Genomic DNA, 25,136 nt, shown 5'->3' on the forward strand with positions numbered 1-25,136 from the left:
TAGTTTAAGATTCTACTTGTTTTGTGACCATCTTCAGTAAATTATTATTATGCAATGAAGAACCTTAATATCTAAAACTAGGTATTGTCCCAGGGGTTTGCAGTTCTCACAAGAAGAAGATGCAAAGGAGGCTGATGAGGGGTTTTACCTGTGTTTGCTATAAAAACTAGAGCTGAGCAAGACCTTGGAAGCTCTACACCTAGGTCTGAGGTTTTTCAAATGCTCTGCGTATCTGGGAGAAACAGAATCAAGTCAACCAGTCTTGTAACAATACCAGTGTCTAGAACAATGCCTAGTACATAGGAAGCATTCATTGAGTCCCTTGACAAGTAATTGCTTACCCGTCCGTGTGTGGTGTATTCTCTCCAGGGGAGCCCTGCCCAGAAAACGGGAGAAGTCCAGGCTCTGTATCCACCCACCACAGCTCTCCACGCAGTGACTACGCAACCTACACCAACAGCAACCATGCTGCCCCCAGTAGCAATGCCTCTCCTCCTGAAGGCTTCGCCTCCCACAGCCTGCAGACCAGTGATGTGGTCATTCACCGCAAAGAGAACGAGGGCTTTGGCTTTGTCATCATCAGCTCCCTGAACAGGCCTGAGTCTGGATCTACTATAAGTAAGTGCCCAAATTTGCCTGCATTTGAATAAGGGGGCTTGTTCTGATTTGTTCCAGTGGTAGAGATACTGGACAACTAGATCGGAAAACTGTCGGGGGCATAACTATGTAGTCTAAAAGCCATAGGCTGTGGGCACAAATAAGGCATCCATACCACTGACTAGCAGAAAGCTGCTGACCTCTGGCTCAAGAAGAAGGCAAGAACACAATGAATGCTCTTAACCCTTTGACCCCTATAGAAGCTCTTCATTCATTTGTAAATTAGGAAGAAATAAAACCAGAGTGATGTGGTAATGTTGCCGTGAAAGCAGGGGTGCTTCTTTTTATGGGTTAGTCAGGGAATGTTCTCTAAGAAAGTAACTTGATTGAGAACTGTTCAACAGAATGGAACCAGACATGCAAAGGATCTGCAGAAAAAATCAGTCCAGGCAGAAGGCTTACGGTGGAAAGGAGCTTGGCATCCAAGAAATATACAGAAGCCCAGTGTGGCTGTAGTATGAGGAGCAACAGAGAGTGGCAGGAGACCAAGGCATAGAACCGGGCAGGAGCCACACTGTGCCGGCTTCCTGTGCTGTCCATAGGAAGTCTCAAAACTGTAGTCTAAGTCTGTGGGAACCATTGGAGGGTTTTAAGCAGTGGACTGAAATCTGATTTATATTTTTAAAAGATGAGTCTAAATGCTTGTGGAAATTGAAAGCAAAGGGTTGGGGGTTGGGGAAAAAGCAAGAGTGGAATCATGAGACATAGTCAAAAGGCCATTTAAACATCCCTGGGTGTCCAGAGACACTGGTACCTTTGTAACTGCCCAATGGGTTTACCTTGTCTGCTGCCTAACAGAGCCAATTTATCAAGACAGGGGAATTGCAATGGAGAGAGAGTAATTTACACAGAGCTGGCTGTGCACGAGATGGAGTTTTATTATTACTCAAATCGGTCTCTGCAAGTATTCGGGATCAGAGTTTTTAAAGATACTTTGGTGGGTAGGGGCTTGGGAAGTGGGTAGTGCTGATTGGTGAGGTTGGAGATGGAATCATAGATGGTTTTCTTGCTGTCTTCTGTTCCTGGGTGGGATGGCAGACCTGCTTAAGCCAGATTATTGGTATGGGTGGTGTCAGCTGAGAGACACTAAGTGCAGGATCTGCAAAATATCTCAAGCACTGATCTTAGATTTTACGATAGTGATGTTATCCCCAAGAGAAATTTTGGGAGGTTCAGACTCTAGGAGCCAGAGGCTACAAGACCTCTAAACTGTAATTCTAATCTTATAGCTAATTTGTTAGTCCTACAAAGGCAGACTGGTCCCCAGGAAAGAAGGGGGGTCTTTTAGGGAAAGGGCTATTATCAGTTTTGTTTGGATCCAACCACGAACTGAATTCCTTCCCAAAGTTAGTTCAGCCTACACCCAGGAATGAACAAGGATAGCCTAAAGGTTAGAAGCAAGATGGAGTCGGTTAGGTCTGATTTCTCTCACTGTCATAGTTTCCTCAGTTACAATTTTGCAAAGGCAGTTTCACCCTCCTCTAGGTGGCAGTAGAGGGGGGAAAAGTAGATGAATGCAATTTCTGAAGCTCCTCCAGCTCTAAAGTTCTATGAGATTAACCAACAGGTGACAGTCATAGCCCTTATTTGTCTTCCAGCTGGTCACCTTTGCAGATTCTCAGGCTTCCTTATTGTTTTTCTTTTCTGCAACACTCTTCCAGAGCTCATTTAGCAGACTGCAAGCAATAGAATAGAGGAAGCGATAGGAAAATTTGTGCATTTTTCATATTGAAATGATTTGGCCCAATATATTGGGTATGGAAACATGAGAATAAAGGAGCATTAAGAGAAAGTAAATAAATGCACGCATGTAGTAGTCCTAAAATTCTTATAGCCCGTGGGCGTTTCTAGCACATGTGGGATAGGGGAGGGATGAGTGTTAAATAATACTCAAGAAATAAAGTTATTGAGAATGAATAAGAACTTTATATGATAATGTTATCCAAAAAAAAAAAAAAAAACCCACCAGAACCTCATGGAGAGAATTGCCCTGTTTAGCTTAAGCCTTGACAAATTCAGAAGTGAAAACTACAGAAGCATTAAACCTCAGCGAATATGTGCAGAATCCAAATTACATACATCTGAAAGTAAAATTTCATTTCCTTTTCTTCATGATAAGCTGGAGAAATAAATCCGATTTTTAAGCATAGACTAAAAGCAGAATTCTGTCAGTACGATGGATTCACCAAGATTAAAAGGATACAAAACTAAGGATTTTCATGAGTTAAAAAAGCCTTCCAATAATTTACACTTGAAGAAAGTGTTCACAGAGAGCTTTTGCAGTTATTCCAGTCTTTCACATTGTTTATTGGGGCAGAATAACTAAAGGACTAGAATAAAAATAAAAAGTATATTGCCACAATGAAAGTGTTTAGCATGTATTTAAAGTCTCAGCTTTATTTGAAGTATGACAGCCTTATTTCTAAATGTATAGGGGAATGTGTGTGTATACACGTGCACACACATGCACTTACTATGTAAAGAAACCACAAACGCTTTTTCTATTGCAAATAAAATCCATGCATAAGTAGATCTGGAAAATAATAGGTACAAATTCTTATAATTCACATATGAATTTTTCTTCATAATAAGTGACATCAGACTGACCTCAAAAAATTAATTCTAACCGCTTTCAAAATGATATTATTTTACGTCACCCTGGAGAGTAGAAATATATCCTAGAGCTCATGCTGCTTCATGCCTTTTTTCACATGTCTATTTCTTTTCACTTTGGTGAGTGTAAAATGCAAGTTGCCCCGCTCTGTGGCAAAAGCAGCTATTCACTGATGGTACGTTGCATTTCAGTATATAATTTGCAACATGCACCTAAAAGCTTCCTGGAGCTGATGCTACCTCATACCTAACATCTGTAATAATTTTGAATTCTGATTTTGCAGAAAAATGCAAAATGCCTCCTGATTAGTAAAAAGCCATTCTTGTGCCACATATCCAAGATCAAAATACGAAGGGTTCTTGGGTTACGTGAGACTGACAGAAGCTTATGCTATCCAGGTGCTCAAGAATCACAATCATTCCCAGGGTTTGCATTGTTTTTCTCTTCATGTCTTACTCCAGCCCAAGGATTATTACCACATTCGCTGATTTTTTTTCGTGGCTTCTGAAGCTTTTTCTTGGTGGACTAAGTGCTGTTTTGCCTTTGACAGGAGCACCATTACATTTGAGCAAGAAGAGGCCATGGTTAACAGCCTAGGTGCTACAATCATACTACCTGGCTTTGAAATGTGGCTCTATCATTTCACTAACCATGTGACCTTGAGGAAGTTACATGACCTCTCTGGGCCTCAGTTTCCTCTGTGTAAAGAAAAGAGCATTTTAATACCTCTATTGTGGGGTTGCCATGAGCATTTAATGAGTATCTGGAAGTGCTTAGAGGAGCACTGGCTATCTAGACCACCATCACTGCTAGGAATCATCTTTCATTCCACCAGCTCAGTCTTGTCAAGTAGTGAAGAGTTTACTCTGGCTATAGGTTCTGTTAGCCATTAGTCAGAGCCAGCCACTCTCCCAGGGCAGCTAAATTTGGGCCACAGATGAGCCTATCTCTGAGGGTAGCTTCCCCTCCCTGTCCGTTTCCCCACATTCAGCCTTTCTCACCACTCATCAAACTGCAGTCTAGGTCAGCAATGGGGGCAGCTGGAGTATTGGCGGCCAAGCCAGTTCAGCTGAGATGCCTTTGCTGAGGCTTCAGGCTAGAATTGCGGCTTCATATCTGCAGAATTCACAAGCCAATGAGCTATAAAAGTCATGGAAATCATCAAAAATTCAGACTTGAGGCAATGCCTTTTAGAATCTCCCTGCAAACATGTTGCTATTGAATATTATCAAAGAAGAGAGGAGAGAAGGACCCAAATGTAAACTTTCTCTCCTGTGGGTAGAGATACGCCCATACCTTCTCCAGCTAAGACAACAACTTTGCCAAGGATGGGTGATGCTCAGCTAATTGGGAAATTGGGAGTTAGGGTTTCTGACTTAGTTATTTCCTGGTATTTAGTAATGTTCTTTACCAAAGTCTTACAGATTTGTTTTCAAATTATTATTTCCCCAGGAAATAAGGAAGAAACTTTGTATCAATCAGTGTAATGAAGGAGCAAGCTTCTTCTTTCCAAGTTCAGTGACCCAGTAGGCCAACCATTGCATGAGAGTAGACACATTTTAGAAGCTAAGAAGCTTTCCATCTGTAGTGCAGGAATATCCTTTTTTTGAGCCATTTGTCTCACCGTGTTGTCCAGGCTGGAGTTCAGTGTCATGATGATCTGGGCTAACTGCAACCTTCACCTCCTGGGTTGAAGTGATCTCCTCCCACCTCAGCCTCCTGGGTAACTGAGACCACCATGTACCACCATGTCCAGCTAATTTTTGTATTTTTAGTAGGGACGGGGTTTTGCCATGTTGCCTGGGCTAGTCTTCAACTCCTGGGTTCAGATGACCTGCCCATCTTGGCCTCCCAAAGTGCTAGGATTATAGGCATGAGCCACTGTACCTGGCCAGAATATCCTTCTTGACTTACAGTGCCAACAGGGAAGCGTCCTAGGCAATTTTTCCCCATTATGCAAAATATTATGTCTTTGTTTCAGACCTTAAAATTGAGCCCAAGGGAAACTAAAGTGGTTTCCAGACCAGAGCCTTGAATAAAAATAAACTGTAATAGGTACTTTCATTTTAAGTTCTTAAAAAGATATGAACAAAGACTTACATGCAAAAAATGTTCATTGCTGTATTATTGATAAACATAGAAAATTTGAAATAACGTTAGAAACTTCACCAAAACAAATAACTGTGGTATATTTGTGAAGTTCGAAGCATTTCCTGCCATTGATTAACTGTTTTCATTCTCACTGAGGTCTGCATGCACAGGTTAGGGAAGACTCAGGTAGCCTCTGACTCTGAGTGGATTAGATGCTTGCTCTGTAAAATGTCCCAGGGGCTATATGCAGTCAGGTTGACAGGCAGATCCTTGGTCCTCCCCTACTTAAAAGCCAAGTCCTGACATCCAGGTTTTATTACAGAGCTGTAACACATGCCCTTATAGGTGCTTCCTACCTCCTCACCAAACCTACTTCCCCACCAGAGGTTCCCAAGAAAGGCTCTGGCACAAGTAATGAAGTCAAAGTAGCTCTTTTCTATAATTTGAAAGTCTCCACCTTTCCTGTCATTTGTCAGGAAGGTTATGTCAGAATATATAGGGTGAACACACACGGCAGCTTGGTATCAGTGGTGGAGGTTGACAGGCTATTGGGGGAATTTCTAAACTTAGATATAAGATAACAAGCAGCAGGTTAGAACGTACTCAGGACAGTGGTCATAGCCGCAATCTAAACAGTCAGCAGTAGGGGAACAAACTTTTCAATCCTTCCTTCCTTCATTGGTGTTCCTCTCATGGTGCTGATTTCATCTTCTGCCTCTATCTGCAAGTACATCACTGGTCAGCATGCTGCTGGCTCCTCACGATCCTTCAGCTCAGGACTGGTGCTGAAAATCTTTGTTTCCACATGTGTGCTTTCTCTGGCATGGGTTGAAGTTTGGACCTGGTCATTCTTGACTCTTCCTAAAGCCACTGCAATCTGATGCTCAGGGAAGGAGTTACTTATCTTTGGTAAAGCATCCTGGTGACTTTCTCAAAGTCCGTAGTGATGTCCATAGGCTATGGAGATTAAAAGTTACCCTAAAGATTTTAAAACTTTGCTAGCAGGTCTTTTATGACATTTTAGAGTGTGTTTCCTAAAAATGATTAAATAAAACTGAAATAGGAGAAATAGGAGTGATGTGAGTTAGGATTTTTCCCACCAAAAGTCACCTTACCAACCATGCAGCCACTGAATAATCATTGAATTTAGAGGAGGCACAAAGTAAAACAAAAGCCAAGGTCTCTCTACCCTTGCCTTAAAACCAGGTGATTTAAACTACATTAAAAGAACGTTGGACAGTGAGCCCAAGGCTCACTCCAGCTTGTCCACCAAATACTGTATCCCTTGAGCAGCCACTTGGTCTTCCTGTGCCCTTTTGTCATTTAAAATGTATGGGAAGATGATCTTTACAGCCTCTTCCAGCTCTAAATAACATGATGCCATGAATCAGCACGGAAAATAAGGTATTAAGTTAATGTTATTGGTGTGTATAAAAGTATTGTGTAAGTTTGTGGCCTAGGTTATATTTTTCAATAGCTTAAGCTATCATTTTAACTTGTATTACTTTTACCTTTGATTACATAATGAAAGTGGCTCCTAACACTTTGAATTCTTTTGTTCATCTCAACCTCTGTCAAGAAATGATCTTAAACAATCACTGAAATACACTAACTCAGCTCCCCTTTCCAGGCAATAAAAGGCAGCGTTTTTTCTCGCTCCTTCACTTCCTGGCACACTTGTAAAACAATGACATTTGTATAATACGCTGAGATAAAACGAATGAGGCTGATGGGGACAAAAGGCAGTCTACCAGGAGGCTCTATCCCTGGTTCCCACCAAGCTCACCCAACCATCCCCAGCTGTCTTGGCACACCTGTAACATTTAGGGCACACCCCTTTCAGGGGCATCATGGTTACAAAGCTCTGCCTTACATACAGTAAATCCTCTAAATAGCAACCAATTAGTCATTCATTTTAGGTTTTATTGGGGTTTGGGTTGTGGCAGTGAATTTTCTTCAAACCTCCATATTGAGGTTTGTTCATTGATTGCCTTAAAAACACAGAAAACAAACAGCCAGCTAATATCAAATGGCAGTATTAAACTCACATATATTATTATTAATCCTAAACTTAAATCAACTAAATCCCCCAATCAAAAGAAACAGCCAAAACCCATCGGTATGCTGCATCCAGACCCATCTCACATGCAAGGATACACAAAGACTCAAAGGGATGGAGAAAGATTTACCAACCAAATGGAGAGCAAAAATAAATAAACAAATAAAAAGCAGGAGTTGCAATTCTCACCTCTGATAAAATAGACTTTAAAGCAACAAAGATCAAAAGAGGCAAAGAAGGACACTACATAACAGTAAAAGGATCAATGCAACAAGAAGAGCTAACGATCCTAAATATATATGCACCCAATACAGGAGCACCCAGATACATAAGGCTTACAAAGAGACTTAGACTCCCACACAAAAATAGTGGGACACTTCAACATCAATATTAGACAGATCAACAAGACAGAAAATTAAGGATATCCAGGACTTGAACTCAGATCCGGAACAAGTAAACTTAATAAACATTTATAGAACTCTTCACTTTAAATACACAAAATATACACTCTTATTAGCACCACATCACATCTACTTACAGGTTTAAATGAAATATTGGTTGGCTGCTTGTTTGTTATTTTCTTCCCTCATTTTTTCTTGTCTCCATTATTAAGCACAATTATTGGTATAAAAGAAGTTTTCAATACCCATTTTTAGACTGCGTTCTAGCCTGGGCAATAAAGCAACACTTCCATTCTCTCTCCCTCTTCCTTTTTCTTCCTCTCCTTCATTCTCTTTTTTTTTTTAATTTTTCTTTTTTTCTTTCTTTGCAGTTTGGTTTCCATTAGTGTTGTCATACAACAAATAATTTGTAAAAAGCCATTAAGGTGCCTCGGTGACAATTGAAAAACCAATTATAAANAAAAAAACACACACACACAGAAAATAGATGCAACTGGTGCTTATCCTAGTGCCTTCACCTTCTCTATGTCATTATAGACTTTGACCCATCAATGTTCCATCTCCAAAAGTCATTGCTAGAGCTACTGAAATACCCACCTGGTTGAACATTGGAATTGGAAATTGAGTCTCATTCATTTCTCTATTTCTTACTGGTTTGCACAAACAAGTTCCCTTTCAGAGTTCTTAACGAACTTCTCAATATATAATGTTCTCTTATTCCTTAAATGAATCTCTGGTTTGGGTTCCTTCAACAACACAAATACTTTTACTCTGGGCTTTGATTATGCTGAGAGTGGCTCACTCAGGAGGCAGTATGGTATCACCCCCAACATTGCTGTGAGTGCTTTCATAGCAGGAGAAATGGGGGGTGGGGAGTCTATATAAAACACCAGTTTTCCCCTCATATCTGGCTTCTACTATAACTAATTGAAGCCATAAGATAAGCAAGTATCCTCAAAATCTCTGGGAAAGCCTACATATACAACAAAGATAAGATTGTATTCATTGTCCATGCTGATATAATATGTTTTGAATCAAGTAAGTTTTTCCACATTTATTATTCTGACTTAATTTCTGTTTGATGAGGTAGCCAGGGGCTAAGGAAAGAGTGGAAGATGACTGCTAATGATGCAAAGTACATCAAGAAAGACCACACTTTCTACATACAATCCAGTCTTCCTGTACCAAGTCTTTGACCATAACACTCCTGATACAAATATCTGCAGGATGAAGCTCAAACACGCCTCTTGTCCATTCAAGACCCTGGAGCATCTGGACATGGCTACTTTTTTGCCAGCAGCTCCTCACAGGTTTCATTCCATTAAAGCTGGCTTAGATATTTACCCTGTCCCGGAGGCCATGTTTTGCCTGTTGCCACTTGGTATGCTTCCCCTATGCAATAATATTTTTTATGAAGGTTTCTCCCAGGCACTGTGCTCAGAATCTTACACTGTATTTAATCTTCACAGCAACCCTAGGAGGTGGAGACTATGGCCCAGACAGTAAACATCTCCCATTGCTTACTGCTTCCTGACTTCCCTCCTTTTATTGTCTGTTATTGCTATTACAGTCATTTCACTTTTCATGTGTTTATGTTTTGCTTTCCACACAAAAGTTGTGAGTTCCTTAAGGGCAAGAAAAGGTAGCATTTCTCTGGATCGGTCACAATTCTTGGTAGGTGTTTTTCAAGGATTTTCATGTTATTTATGTTTATGGGGTTGGATTGGCTTCTCATCCAGTGATCAAGCGCAATCCTCATCAAAAGGAAAACTGTGACTGTTCTGCCCTAACTTATCCTGCACCCAAACCTAGCTGTTTCATCCCACAAAGGTAGCAAGACGTATTTTTGACAATGGGCGATGCAGCAGAGGATCACTTAGGGGAAGAATTGTGTGAAAGCTCGTCCTTGCCGAGAGTGAGAAATTACACGATAATAAAGCAGAACTGGAGCAATGTCCCAGAATACAGATTTCCCATCAGTTGTTCTCAGCCTGGGTAAACGATTCATTTACCCAGGCACAATAAAAGGAGGGAAGTCAGGAAGCAGTAAGCAATGGGAGATGTTTACTGTCTGAGCCATAGTCAGCCTGGGGCTTGGTGAATGAAGACTCAGATGAGAGAGCACCCTAAGAAGTCAGGGGCAGGGAAGCTGTCTTTGTGCCTCTGGCCAGCCTCTCTCGTCATATGCTTCTTGGTTGCAAAGCCCTTGCTCTCCGAAGACCAGGCAGTGGCCTCAGTGTGCCCTCTGATTCACCTCTCCGGGCACCAGTCCTTGGAATCGTTATCCATCTGTGTGAGCACCACCTCAGCAATAATTATATAGTCCTAAATAGGAGGGTTTGGATGGCATCCCAGACTCCTTAGAAAAAAGTATTACTTCAGATTATTTATTCATTTACAATCCTCATTAACAAAGCAACCCATTTCAGTTCCAACTAAACAACTTCTGAATTGTGTTACTCCTTTATAGGATTATACTCACTAAGGTCAGAATGAATAGGATCTATTTATTCAATTCCACTTTTTCAGTCGTGAACATGACTAATTTTGTTCCCAAATTAAAACCTGGCTGCCTGGTTCCTACTAGTAAGCAAATAAGCAGATGTTATACATATATATATATGTAGCCTCAAATTCTGAGTCCTTTGATAACAGAACACTGAAGCATTTATTAAGTAAAATAGAAAGACAAATGTAAACATTTTACTCTCCTAGCACTAACAAATTTAAAGATCATTAAATTGTAGAGTAAGTCTGCAGAGAACACCATCATTCTTATTTATTCTCAAGAAGAGGAGCAATACAATCCATCAAAAAAATCTGTGTTCACAATGCATTTTCTAAAATTCTGGACTATTTTTCTTATTGTTGAATGGAGCTCATAAATCATGTTTCCCCCACTAGGGAATCATTTTTCAGGAGAGTTCTTATAATTGTGTTCAAAGACTCCAGGCAGCAGCAGAAGGTAGATATCTTCTTACCTTTAGCTATTTGATTGTCTTGAAAGCTCTTAAATGGGTGATCAGTGGCCGATTCCTGTGGGCTTTTGTCCTGTAGCTCCTTCTTATTCACTAGATAGTACAGGGAGATTGCAACTGAGACAGGACCCCAGGCATCATGTACAGGATGGTCCTCTACCAATGCAGGATGCCCATCACTCTCCCACACGAGGTTCAAGCAAATTCACAGCCTACAAAGCATTTTTGCAGAAGATCCTCTTTCTTTATACTGTATTCAGGGCCTCATGGAGGATTAACTTCTCTGTGATTTTATTTTTCTTCTTTCTTCCCAACAATCAACTACAGAGAAGGCTAACAAACCTTGTTCCACATGTGGAACCATTTTAAAAGCAAGTTGTTAAGTGAACACAGTACTGTTATTTATCACGCTTGTCCAGGTATGTTGTAAGGATATTATAAGGGGATATTTTTCCCATTTGGCCTGGGATAAAATATTTCCTTTTGATGCCCAGTTTCTGTCAAGAACTTAGGGAGTGCTTCTACCAAAACTCTTTCCTACTACACCATACCTTGGTAAAAGATCTTTTTATTTGTGCATTTGACCACCAATAATTTTGCAATTGAAGCTGGATTTGTTCCAAACCAAACTATTCTGAGTACTTGGTTGGAATCATTTCTGCAGGTTAGTCAGACAGCCTTTTCTGGGTGATGAGTCAGATGACTAGGCATTCCCAAGGTTTTTACAGTGCCAGAGAAAATCAACTAAATAGTGGAGTAAGGGTTTGCTCTACAAAGATGGCCAGATGTTGAGTACCTGATGAACCCATCTGCTTTCAAGAAGTGCCTAAAACCTTCTGTGATAAGTCTGTTCATCATAAAGATGTATATTTATGGATTCATCATGAGAGGAGGGTCTTCCAGAAAGTAAGAAAGAGCAAATATTATGAATGGTTTTGCTCTTACAGTTTTCTGCCACAGAGCAGTTGGGAAGTAGGAGAATATTTCAACTTAAAAATCTTCATTCAAATGTTTATTAGACTTGCTAAATGAACAGCAAGATGAAAAATAGCCACATTCTTGTAGGCACTTGACAAAATTGAAATACAATAAAACCTGGGTGCCAAATTAAACACTGATATTGACGCTCCTGGTGTCAAGTCACTCTCAGCTCTAATCGATGTATATGATCGCAAGCTTTAAAGCAGACCTCCAGGTACCTACATTCATATCCTAGCTAAATTTATACACAACTATACTTGTCACTCTTGAGGAATGAAGGCAAGCTGTTATCCAGACATGCTTTCCAGATATAAGAAGAATACATTAGGCATTCCCTACCACCACTGCCAATGCCTTCCTTAAGGTTCTAGGTTACACTGTGCAGCAGAACTTTCTGCAATATGGAAATGTTTTATACTGCACTAAACAACACTATGGCCATTAGCCATATGCATCTGTGGAGCATTTGAAATGAGGCTGGCATGACCAAGGAGTTTAATTTTTAATTATCTTTGATTTCAAATAATTAAATGGCCACATGTGGCTTGTAGCTATTATATTGGACTGTACGACTCTGGAGCATTGTGGTGGCCTTTAAATTACCTCCCTGCCTCCAGCCTAATTCCCACTCTCCCTATGCTTCAGTCCACCCTTCATACTTCCTACCATCATCAGACTGTTTCTAAAACAAGTCTGATGATCTCACTTAGCTGTCATAATCCATTAGTGACTGCTCAATTGGCTCTGATATAAATTCCAAGCCCCTAGTGTAGTAAGACCTTTCATGACCTGGCTTTCCTTCTTCCAGGGCTCAGTGATGTCTGTACTCACTGCATTCCCACCCCTTACAACACAGAGGCTGCTTATCCACAGATGTGTGTCTTTGCAGGTCATACCACCTATGACTATGCTGCCTGCTTCACCCAACCTTGACCACTGGCAAAGTCCTGTTTGTGTTTTATGACTCAGATTAGACAGCATTTCTTCCCTGAAGACTTCCCACCCTTACATGTTCCCTGTTGACCTCCTGTCTCCTAAGCTATTTTATATCAGTTTCTTTTTACTTGTCTATTTACTTCCGTCCGAAACCTCCTTTTCTTCTGCTTTTTCATTTTTCGCTATTTTAAAGGTTTAATTTCTATATAGTAAAGTTTACCCTTTTTAGTCTATAGTCTGAGTTTTGACAGATGTGTTTAGTTATAACTGCTGCTATAATGAATCAGCTGTTCACCCACTCCCACCCCGGCAACCACTGATTTCTTTTGTTCTATAGTTCTGCCTCTCCTATATAAATGGAAAGATAAAGTAGGTAGCTTTTTGAGTCTGGCTTCGTCCACTAAGCATAATGCATTTTAGATTCATCCATGTTGTTTCATGTGTCAATATTTGGCTCCTTTTCAATTGCTGAATAATGTTCCATTGTATGGAGGCACCATAGTTTGTTTATCCATTCCTTAGTTGAGAGGCATTTTGGTAGTTTCCTGTTTCTGGTGATTACAAATAAAGCTTCTATAAACCTTTTCATATAGGTCTCTTTGTGTGTGGAAATTGGTTTATTTCACTTGGTAAATATCTAGATGTAGGACTGCTGATTTATATGGTACCAATTTCCAAAATGGCTGTACCATTTTATATTCCATGTATGAAGGCTCCAGATGCTTCCCATCTTTGTGAGTACTTGTTATTTTTAGGGGTTATAGTGTTTTTTTTAATTTTAGCCATTCTAATAGGTGCATAGTAATATGTCATTTGGGAGTTTGGGTTTTTTTGCTTTTTGTTTTTTGTAGATATAGGGATTCTCCCTATGTTGCCCAGGCTGGTTTCAATTTCCCGGGCTCAAGCAATCCTCCCACCTCAGCCTCCCAAATCATTTTGGTTTGAATTTGCATTTTTCTCTAAAGACTATTGATAATGAATACCTCTCATGTGCTGTTTGCCATCTACATATCTTTGCCAAGCAGTTTTTTTCACTTTTAGTCTATTCCCCCTCCAGTATAATTGGCATTTCATTATGGACAACAAAACACGTTTTGAGCCTCTTCAATCCCTTTTTAGTTCTCATTTATTTCTTATGTTAGAGTAATAAAAGTCATTTTATTATGATAGTCTCAAATAAATTATGGAAATGTATATTTGCTTAGTAAAAGTAAAAACACATATCGTTATAATGCTTTAAAATATAAGTCACGAGAGAAAGTACATATAAGCAAAAATCCAAATGAAGTTAAACGTGCAATACTTAGGTAAGAAAGATAAGAATAAGAAAGAGCGACTACATGTCTCACTTTTTAAGTCAGGGAACTGACATAATTTATTTGACCATTCAGAGGTCACACTGCAGGTTGTTTTCAAAGTTAATATATGATCAAGATCTTCTAGCTCCTGAACACTTTGCTTGAGGGTCCATTCGTATTTAGTGTTATCCAGTCACACAAAATTGCATTATTTCAGGTTGAAACATACTATATACCCTGTTAGTAGAACTTTGGCTTGTTGTTTAACTGAAGGCCAATAAATATTCATGTAATCTTCTGGATAACATATTGAAAAGGACAGCTGGCTCAGGAAGGATCATTTGCCTGGGTTAGTATCTGTTTCCATTTATATTAAGAAAATATTGCAAGAAGTTATTATCTGCTGGAGGGCTTAGGGGAATTCAGTGGAAGTCTGATATTGCATCTGATCACTTTTGACATTTACCTATTGTAACAAGGAAACTGTGTGAAGATAGCCAAGTGACTTTTTACAAAACACAATTTCAGAAGCTATAAAAGGAAAAAGGAGATGGCAGAGATAAAATACACTGCATTTGTAAAAATGAGAAACATGACTTGTCAGCAACACCTGCTTGTAACTATCAACCATTTCTATGGAGCCTACTGAGAAATTATTCAGAGCCAAGTACATTGATGAGTGTGAAGTCTTATGTGCTTCAAAGGTAGTCAAGAGACACAGAGGAGAGTAAGAAAGTGTAGTTTTATTGAACATTTTTAACCCTAAACTGGGGTTGATGAAATGTAATTTTATGACACTTTCTGAATGCTTGAAAAGAAATAAATTATTCTTTATATTTTTATCTCTCAAGGCTGCAATTGACAACAAGGGCTTTTAAAGTTTGGGTAGATAAAATATTTAATTTTTTTCCAAACAGATTTTAAATCTCTAACAAGGGTACCAAAATATTGATTGCAAAAACTGGTTAAAAATTACTAAAGACACTTCTGATTTCTAATTGATAGTTGTAAATTATAACTACTTGGCATCTCATACCTTAGACCTAAAGTAGTAACAGTGAATGAATGAGAAAAGGAGTGGGCAGGAGTGGTCAAGATATTTCAAAGACAAAAAAGTGACAACTCAGCAGGGCAGAGAAAATCTAAAACAAATATGGATAACACAGACCCATTCATTTCTTTAGAAACTCAGGGAGGCCTAGAACTTAAACTCAGGACAGAATGGAAAACAACAACCATGAAATTTTTATTTTTTAAATAAAAAAGCAAGCAAATATGAAAGAAAATAGAAGAAATAAAGGTAACTCAGGGAACAAAAGAAAGCTTCAAAAACTTACTTATAGTCACAAAAAGATATGATATTTACTACAAACTGTCTTCCCAAAATCTCCATTCCCTGATTCCCAAAGTGATGGTGCTTAGAGATGGGCCTTTGGGACATCGTTAGGGTTAGATGAGGTCATGAGAGTGGTGCCCCCATGATGGGATTGGTGCCCTCAGAAGAAGATGAAAAGGCCAGAGCTCTCTCTCCAACACATGAGGATAGAGCAAGTAGGTAGCCGTCTTAGTCCATTTTGTGCTGTTATAACAGAATACCACAGACTAGATAATTTACAAAGAACAGAAATATATTGGGTCACAATTATGGAGGCTGGGAAGTCTAATATAAGGTGCCAGCATCTGGCCTTCTTGCTGTGTCATCCCATGGCGAAAGGAGGAAGGGCCAAAAGAGAACAAAAGAGAGCCAAATTTGGCCTTTTATAATGGTACCAATTCTACCATGAGGGTGTAATCCTTATGACTTATAGGAGAAGGAGCAGACCAATCCAGGATGCCGATATCGAATAAGAGTTCCAGAAAGAGAGACAAGAAAAACAGAAGGGAAATTATCAAAGAAATAGTATAAGAAAGGCTCACAAAACAAAACTGAAGGAAACAAGTCTCCATACTGACAAAGAACCATACTCAAATGCACCACTGCAATACTTCAAAACAAAAATGTACAGGGAAAATCTTAACCATTTTCAAAAAGAAAAGGTAATATAAGTGTATCACATACAAGGAGCAAAAATCCTAATGGGTCCAAGCCTCTCAATAGTAACACTGGATGCTAGAAGAATACAATAAAGCAGTGCCTGTAACTTTCTGAAGAAAAATCATTTTTTCAATCTAGAATTTCATACAATCTAGAATTCTAAGCCAGAATTCAATCAAAAGAAGGTAAAAATAAACACATTTTCAAACACTAAGAACTGAAAATATTGGTTTTATCCCTGCACAATATCTTAGAAAGCTGCTGTAGGATATGCTTCAAAAAAATGAAAGAGTGAATCAGTATTATAAAGACGCATACACACATATGTTTACTGCGGCACTATTCACAATAGCAAAGACTTGGAACCAACCCAAATACCCATCAAGGATAGACTGGATAAAGAAAATATGGCACATATGTACCTGGAATATTATGCAGACATAAAAAAGGATGAGTTCATGTCCTTTGCAGGGACAAGGATGAAGCTGGAAACCATCATTCAAAGCAAACTGACACAAGAACAGAAAACCAAACACCGCATGTTCTCACTCATCAGCAGGTGTTGAACAATGAGAACACATGGACACAGGGAGGGGAACAGCACACACTGGGGCCTGTCTCAGGGTGGGGGGCTAGGGGAGGGATATCAGGGGGTGGAGAAAGAGGGGAGGGATAGCATTAGGAGAAATATCTAATGTAAATGACGGGGTGATGGCTGCAGCAAACCACCATGGCACGTGTATCCTATATAACAAACCTGCATGTTCTGCACATGTACCCCAGAACTTAAAGTATAATAAAAAGAAAAAATTACTCAGGCACAGGTTCCCATACCTATACTCTCAGCTGTTTGAAAGGCTGATGTAGGAAGATTTTTTGAGTACAGGATTTTGAGGCTACAGTGAGCTATGACAGCCTGGGAAACAAAGTTGCCCCCACCTCTGAAAAAAGAGGAACTGGTGAAAGTGGGCACCCTTATTAATCTAGTTCATTTGTTAACAGAAATGGTTTTGATGTTTCATTATGAAGTGTTTTTGCTGCAGGTCTGCAAATATTTCTGCCATGGTTTTGTATTAGAAGTTTTAGAAAATTAAATTAAAAGAACTGAAATTTAATTTAGAAATTAAATTAAAAGAACTGAAATCCTAGTATGAAATAAAATTACATACCATTTGCACTGTATTTATGTATTTAATAAAATATAAATACATATTTTAAAGCTCATTTAATGAAATGAGGTTTTCAAAATAGTTTTTTAAAAAGACAGAAACAAGAGTCTGGCAAAAAAAAAAAAAAAAAAAACACCTATAGGGCTATAAGTGAAAGAAAAATGGTCCTAAGATTAAGCAACATTGAACAAGATCATATTGCAGTTTTGGAAATGAGCTGATGAAGCAACATGACAAAAATCTTGAGTTTCATAAAAATAAATTATTCAGATTAAGGGAAGGCCAAAGTAATGAGTATATATTTAAGTATTTTTCTCTATATATATGGACAGGTTGGGTTAGGAATGACATATGATTCTTTAAATGGGCAACTTAAGCTGTACCTGTCTTAATAATTGGTACCAAGTTTTAAAAATAAATGTTTTTCCAGAAAATAAAAATGACATCTTAAAAAAAATTAAGTTGCTTTAATTATAAGAGATTTCCAATCACTAGAAAATTGTTTGCTCTTCTCCTTTTACATCATGTGGATTTTGAAATTTTTATACAGTTTTTTATCATTGTAGAGCCATCTACTATTTTCTAATAATAATTTGATAAGGCTCTGTAATAACTTATAAATAAAAGGAACCCCATATTCAGGAACTAAATTGGTCATCATAAAATTAAGCAACCAGCCCTTTGAAACGTAGATTTGCGTGTTTGGGATGAAAGTATAACACCACACTTCAACCCTGCAACTGTTTCTTAAAAAGAATAAAGCAACTGGCTTTTCTGCCCTGCAGGGAAGAATTCCTTTATTATATTTTAACATCAATAACTCTTTAAAGTTTTTTCCATTATTACTGAATCAGCTTGCTGTTTGGTTATTTGCAAACCATGCTTGCTAAAAGCTACACAATTTTACTAACTAAAATTACTCTCATTGAACACAGAATTTCAACTTCTACTCCTTGACTGGAAAGTCCTAAGTTGCTGGTTTTATTCAGCAATGGAAATATATATCTTTTTCTGAGTCTTTGGGAAAAATGCAAAAATTGCTGAAGTTGGGTTAATATTTATTTGGCTTAGTGGGACCAGATTTTCTATCATGACATTCAGACCCAAACAGGTCAAAAAAGATATTCTTGCTAGTTATTACAGAAGTTGGCAAGGTGATTTTCAGGGACATACAGAGAAATGAGAAGTATTGCCACAGAAGAAAAAAGGTGTATCTACAAATGGAAGGGTTTTTTCATTCTCTCTGTCCAGCTCCCAGACCCCACACACCTACAGATTTGAGGATCATGACTATTCTGAAGTTTCTTTGCTTCCTGCCACTCTAATGTCTAGACATTTTGTCAGACTATGAGGAGAAAAATCATATCAAAAGAATACATGAACCCCTTGAAATATGGTGATCTATCTTAACATCTACTTAAAGAGAGTTACAGAAGAATAGTCGCTTTGTCAATGACACAATAATGAATGACTTATAAGAATAATTTTCACAATGGAGTAAGAGAATCAAGGTAATTTTTAGACCTCTTCAATAAATATATGAAGAATTGAAAGTAAGAATATACTTCACAGAAATTTTTTGGACTGCCTTTCCTAGTGATGTACAGGGGAGTGGAGAATGAAGCATAAGAGAAAAGGATTGTTTTCACTCCTTTCCTACCACCCACCCTGTCGGTGATTTTTCTTGGTAGCTATGACATAGTCTCATTTACACTTTCCATCGCAGACACTAAAAACAGTGGAGTGATGCAAAGAAGAAATACGTTATGAATATATTTACAGAAAACCAACTACATAATTTTCAGGGTCCAGTGAAAAATGAAAATGTGAGGTCCTTGCTCAAAAATTATTAAGAGTATCAAGCTGATGACAGATGACTAAACCAAACACCAGGCCCTTTTGAGCATGGTGGCCTGTGTTTCTTCATTCTGAAGCTAGCCATGTGACCCCTGGCCCATCAAATGTTTCCAAACAACAAACCCGTTTTAACCCAACCTCATGTTCCAGGATAGAACAGTCAAGTCATAGCTAATTACAATTCCTAATGTCATGAGATTTCTTTCAATTACCAATTTACTGTCAGTACTTAGCTATGCAAATTTTTAACGATTGGTATAAAATAAAAGCATGAACAGTAATATATGGCTGCTGAGTGTTTCTCTCCAGCCATATAGTTAATAGTATCTATAGGATGCTTTCTGCCCTTAGCAACATGAGTTCAATTGAGTTCCCAAATTGCCAGTGATGGGCCCCTCTTCCCATTCTCCCATCTGACCATCTGCTTATTACCAACTGCAGGGTAACTAAAGTGTTCAACCACAAGAGAATGACTCATGGGTGCTGGGGGTTGGGGGATACACTTTTTGAATATGCAGTCCTTAAAACACCAGCTGTTTGATTTTAGGTTTTGCAAATCAGTTGGCTATGAACTTCAGGGAAGACGTTTTCATCTTTGGAAAGCTAAATTTCACAGCGTTCTAGAGGAAAACAAGTCACGCCGTCTGCTTTTTCTTAATTTTACCACAAAAATAAAGCTTTAAAATATAAAACACATGTTGTTTTCCCACATCTTCACCTTCTGATGACAAAGAAAACTCTTTTGAAGGACACTTTGTCATATTCCAGGAAGGGACAATATCTATCTGAATGGGTTTGTCACAACATAACATACAAAGTCAGAATGTTTAGGGAGGAGCGATGGAAAACAAGCAAGATTAATATTATGCTCCAGTTTCTAAAGTCAGAAAAACAGATCAGGAGTTTCCACCATGTATTAAAGAGATGGGAACACTTTATGACAATCTCCCCATTATTCCTCTGTGCTCAGTCTCCGTTCATAGGAGCTGGGCTATCAGGGATCTCAAGGGAGCAATAATTATGAGGGCAGGAGGGACCCCAACCCACAAAGCACCTCTCCTTATCTCCCCACACACCTCCTTGGATTATATACCCCTTTACCATCATAAGATTTTTATTAAAAGGGCTGCCATTTACCTAGGGACACACATTCTCTCCTCCTCAGAATAATCTTCCTGCTCCTCACCATTCTCTCAGTCTACACCTGGACTCAGTAACTCACTCCTCCTCTCTACCCTTGCTGCATGTTACATTTACCATGTATTTTCCATTTGCATTTTGCTTTGCATATTTTTATAAGTTCATCCCTTGTCTCCCCAACCAGACTGTGAGTTTCTTGAGGGCAAATACCATGTGTTGCTTTATTATTGTCTTCCCCTCTGGGCCTAGCATAGTGCTTGCTATTAAGAAGATGCTATTCAGAAATGTGTTGATTGATATAGTAATTGACCCTTCTGCTCCAACCAACAAATTTAAGCTAGTCAGTAGGTAATTTTCACATATTATTGAAAGAAAAACAACTGGAATCATCTAACTTTTAAAAAACATATATTTTCACATCAGGTCACAGATTCTAAATCCAAACTAACTTCCTTTGCCTCTTCAAGCTAATGACATGTTGTTTAACCTTGACAAATTAAGGGAAATGTGAGCTAATGAGAGTTTATGCTATCGATTGCCTTTGAAGTATTTATTTTTGTCACGCTCATTTCAGAAACTTCTCTTATAAGTTTAGCATGATTGATGCAAAATCCACTTTCACTATTTAATACTTTCCTCCACATGTAACTCCACTTTGTGGGATCTATTAACAAGAAGATAATTAAATGTAAACATGAGTCGCAGACTTTTCTTTCTCTGAAATAATAAACATATGAACAGCAAGGAAAAAAGAGGAGGGAAGGGGAATCTAATAATCCCTTCCCTTAGGATTTCAGGAAGAATCTATCACCAAATCGAGAAAAGTCCTCCAGGTAACGATCCTGTCTTCTTTATGAGGACTGACCCAAGGTAGAAATCAACAAGAGTTCATTGGCTGGATCAGCCTACTTTGACCAGTGACTAAGGAGCGGGGGTAGACCATGCAAGGTCCCAAAAGAAAACCCCACACCAAAAAAGGGAGGATCACTGCTTTCAGTAGTGATATGGCTACAGACCCCTAGAATCCAGACCTTCCAAACTCACTTAGAGGACATCCAATCCAACTGATTATCTCTGAATATTCTACTAAAACAAGTGTGGTACACGGAGCAGAGCCAAGAGTCCATTCAGCTATGGGAAAATATAAAACATGTTGCCATATAAATAGATAATAATGTTTTATCTATAAAGGAATAAAGCAATAGAAAAGAGGGCTTCTTTTTTCCATAATTTATGTGATTTTCAATTAAAAGGAAATTTCTAACTAATGACACATTGTCTCCTTCCTAAATGCCAGTATGTCCAAAGCCAAATGACATATTGCAACTTTTCCCAAATATCTGTGTATCCTAAGCACACTGTGTCACCAGGACTGATCCAAAGACTTGATTTATGTTGCTGCCTGACAGATGATGTCTGTAAGGCATGCTGTCTAAATGGACTGTGCTCCAGCAGTTACCTTAGTCATCACTTCTCAGGGAATTAATGAGTACCATTCATCCCAATAATAGAAACCAAGGTCAGGGCCTCTTCCTTGCTCTGTAATTCCATTAGCATTGCACTGAGTGCACTTAGGTCATAAGTTCTGTAGACCTTATCACTGAGCAAATGGAGCTGCATCTTGTTTTCAGAGTGAATCCTCTCTGAGCACACCTCTTGTCAGAGATGTGTTGTGCATCAACATTCGGTGCACTTATACATGTAGGGAAAACTCTAGTAAAGGAAGAGTGAGGCTGCCTTCAGCTGCCAAGAGTTTCAAGTACTGTTTTTATTAAAGTAAATGCCAATAGAAAACATTTGTAATAAAACCACGTCAGGTAATTCCAGTTGCTGAACATACATTTTTAAACTCAGTGCTCACTTCTATTTTATGCAAGTCACTCAGTCATTTGATGTGGCTACCATTGAATTTATTTCTGCTTTCATTCTTTTATTTTGATCTCTATTCTTTTATCTTAGTTTTTATTCTAACTACCCTAATAAAGTTAAAGTGGCCCTGAAACTAAGTTATTACCATGAGCAAATAATTCTGTTTACAGTTAAACTTTCATCTTGAAGTCTCAACCAGCAAGCTTTTCTAAACTAAGTCTCATCAGTCATTCCCTTGCTCTTCATAATTTAAATTGCTTTCAACCTCTAACATATCAAAAAAGAAGGTAGTAACCCCAAGGTTTGAAGCCATAGGGAAGGATTTGAACTGTGGCTTTGACACTTGTTTTCTCAACACTGAAGTCAGGATGATTATTATACTTTCACAGCTACTTCACACTATTGCTGTAAGGATTTAAAGTAAGAGAGTTCTGCAGTGCCTGGAAATTAACAAGTAATAGCTTATCATTGTTGGGCATACAAATTGTGTGTGCATGTGCGTGTGTGTGTGTGTGTGTGTGTGTGTGTGTGTGTGTGTGTAAATCTGTTTTGAAACATTTGGAGTTTTATGCCCAATAAATTTCAAATGATCTACAGTAATAGAGGAGAACAGAGGCATAAATAAGTCAAAACAGAAAATCATCCAAAGACCATTTGTATATGTTTTGAAGTATGTTTTAAAATTTTATTTCAAATGTCAGAATTTCTAATATCCAAAGAAATTACTTCACACAAAAAAATGACACCATGATGTGAAGTCCTAACTAAACAGGATCTGAAGAGCTGTTCAATTTCCTCTGCTTTTCTCTCTTCTCCCCCCACCTTGCCTGTCAAAAGACACATGCAGCAAAAAACCTGCTTCAGGCAAAGTTCCTGACTTCCACTCGCCCTTGAATCGGGACCACTCATAAAGTGGCTTAGAGGCAGGCTGTACTCATCAAATAAAAGCACCTGATACTCACAAAGCAAGTAATAGATTAGAGATCTGAGCCAGAAAAGTAAGAAATGCAGGGCGGTGGCTACACTCACTAACAGCAAGGCTATGAAATCTGATAGACTAGGGTTCTAAGCGCTGTTTAGCATATGTGACCTTGGACAAATTAATAACTGCTATATGCCTCAGTTTCCTCTACTGTAAACTTGTAATGACATCGAATATTTCATATGATTTGTTAAGGAGTGTTTTTAAATATATATATATATATATATATATATATATATATATATATATACACACACACACACACACACACGTATATCACGTAGTGCTTGGCTCAGGTAGGTAATCATAAGAGGTAAGAAGAAAAACGGTTACTGATATTCAATAAGTGTGAAAGTATGTGTGTATATGTGTGTAGGACTCAATGTAGGTGATTAGGAGACCCATATCATGCTGATTTCCCTTTGAATAATAAACTCTTAGAAGTTGGTGTTTTCCTACAGAAACCTGCAACATCATCTTTTTTGTGAAATCAGATAAAATAAACTCTTGACCTCACCCAGTATCTATCTAATCCACCAAACACATCTCTTTCATAACTGAAGTTATTTTCCTGTGTTGATAGTTAGGGGATATTGCTCTGTATAATCCTGTAGTAAGCAAAGTGTTCCTTCAATTCTAGCAGTATTACAGGTTTACCCCATGTGAAAAGAAACCAAGTTGGCACCTACACACAAGCACACATACACCCCTCGGCAGTGATAAGAGAAATATTTAAAAGATAATAATAATAAAAAGAATGACAGTTAATACTTATAGATCCATTCTTACATGTCAGGCATTGTTCTTACTTTTCCTATGAAAACTCATTTAATTCTCAGATGCAGTCTGTGACATCAGTGCTATTACTGTACCAATTTTACTGCTGAAAAACAAACTCGGAGGAGTTAGGTAATTTTGCAGAGGCCACGGGATAGATAACAATATACACATTATGGCCAGGGAGACCAAATCATTTACAAGCCACCCATTCTAAGACACTGTTGAACATGAAAGGGGGCAAAAATAGGAACTAAAGTTCACCCTCATTGTGGTTGAAAACCAAATACCTCGCAATGCCTACATCATTTTTAAAAATCAGCACATTAATGAGTTCTTATTGTATTTCTACTTGAAAAAATATATTTATTGTCCTAAGATTCTAAGATGATCATTAACATGCTCTAGGTAAGGTGTTCTTCATTAAGGCCATTAGTGCTTATGGTAAATAAAAGTGTATCTCAGCTTCCAACATGATGAGTTTCACTTCAGGGACACAGGCTCAGCCAATATTTTCATATGTTATCTATAACCTTTCACAATAGAAGAATGAACAAGGTCCTGGCTCATTAACTCACTAATTGTCCTTCCTTGCCATGGTTATTAGCTAATGTTCTGCCTTTTGCTGTAAAGCATGTGCAAGATTGAGAGTTCAAGGAATAGACATCCCTGAAGCATACTAAATGGTGGGTTATGTCACTGCATCTTTCTGCAGATCAAAGCAGTACCTGATTCCACAGGGAGAGCAACAACACAGAGTTGCTCACAGGTTTCTGAGCAGGGGCTCACAGTCTTGACAGGAGAAAGGAAAGAGAATGGGTTTCTAGATTGGTAGAAACTCCTTGAGGGAGTTTCCAGAAACACTGTATACTACTGATGTCCACCCCAGAAACAGTTATCTTGGTAGGTACTTGAACATTTACACTGAAGTCGACCTGCCAGCAAAATCTGTATGCCTGTATGTGTGGCTCTCCTCACACATATAAATAAATAATTAAAAGAAAATAAGTGAGCCGGGCATGGTGGCTCACACATGTAATTCCAGCACTTTGGGAGGCTGAGGCAGGCGGATCACCTGAGGTAAGGAGTTTGAGACTAGCCTGGCCAACATGGTGAAACCCCATCTCTACTAAAAATACAAAAAACAAGGCGTGGTGGCACATACCTATAATCCCAGCTACCTGGGAGGCTGACGGCAGGAGAATGGCTTGAACCCAGGAGGCAGAGGTTGCAGTGAGCCGAGACTATGCCATTGCACTCCAGCCTGGGCAACAGCGCAAGACTCTGCCTCA

At 38.6% G+C, this 25,136-nt stretch overlaps 1 protein-coding gene across 17 annotated transcripts in view; it reads left to right on the forward strand.

The window, feature by feature from the left end:
- Positions 1–25,136, forward strand: part of MAGI2 (membrane associated guanylate kinase, WW and PDZ domain containing 2) — a 1,433,352-nt gene that overhangs the window by 1,288,115 nt on the left and 120,101 nt on the right. For all 17 annotated transcript variants that reach the window (XM_037736560.1, XM_037736552.1, XM_037736554.1 and 14 more), the window contains one exon: positions 370–618. In XM_037736560.1, coding sequence (XP_037592488.1) covers positions 370–618 — 249 coding nt within the window. The remainder of the gene's footprint in view (positions 1–369; positions 619–25,136) is intronic.

Source organism: Cebus imitator, unplaced genomic scaffold (genome assembly GCF_001604975.1).
Source record: "Cebus imitator isolate Cc_AM_T3 unplaced genomic scaffold, Cebus_imitator-1.0 Scaffold26, whole genome shotgun sequence".
Taxonomy (NCBI): domain Eukaryota; kingdom Metazoa; phylum Chordata; class Mammalia; order Primates; family Cebidae; genus Cebus; species Cebus imitator.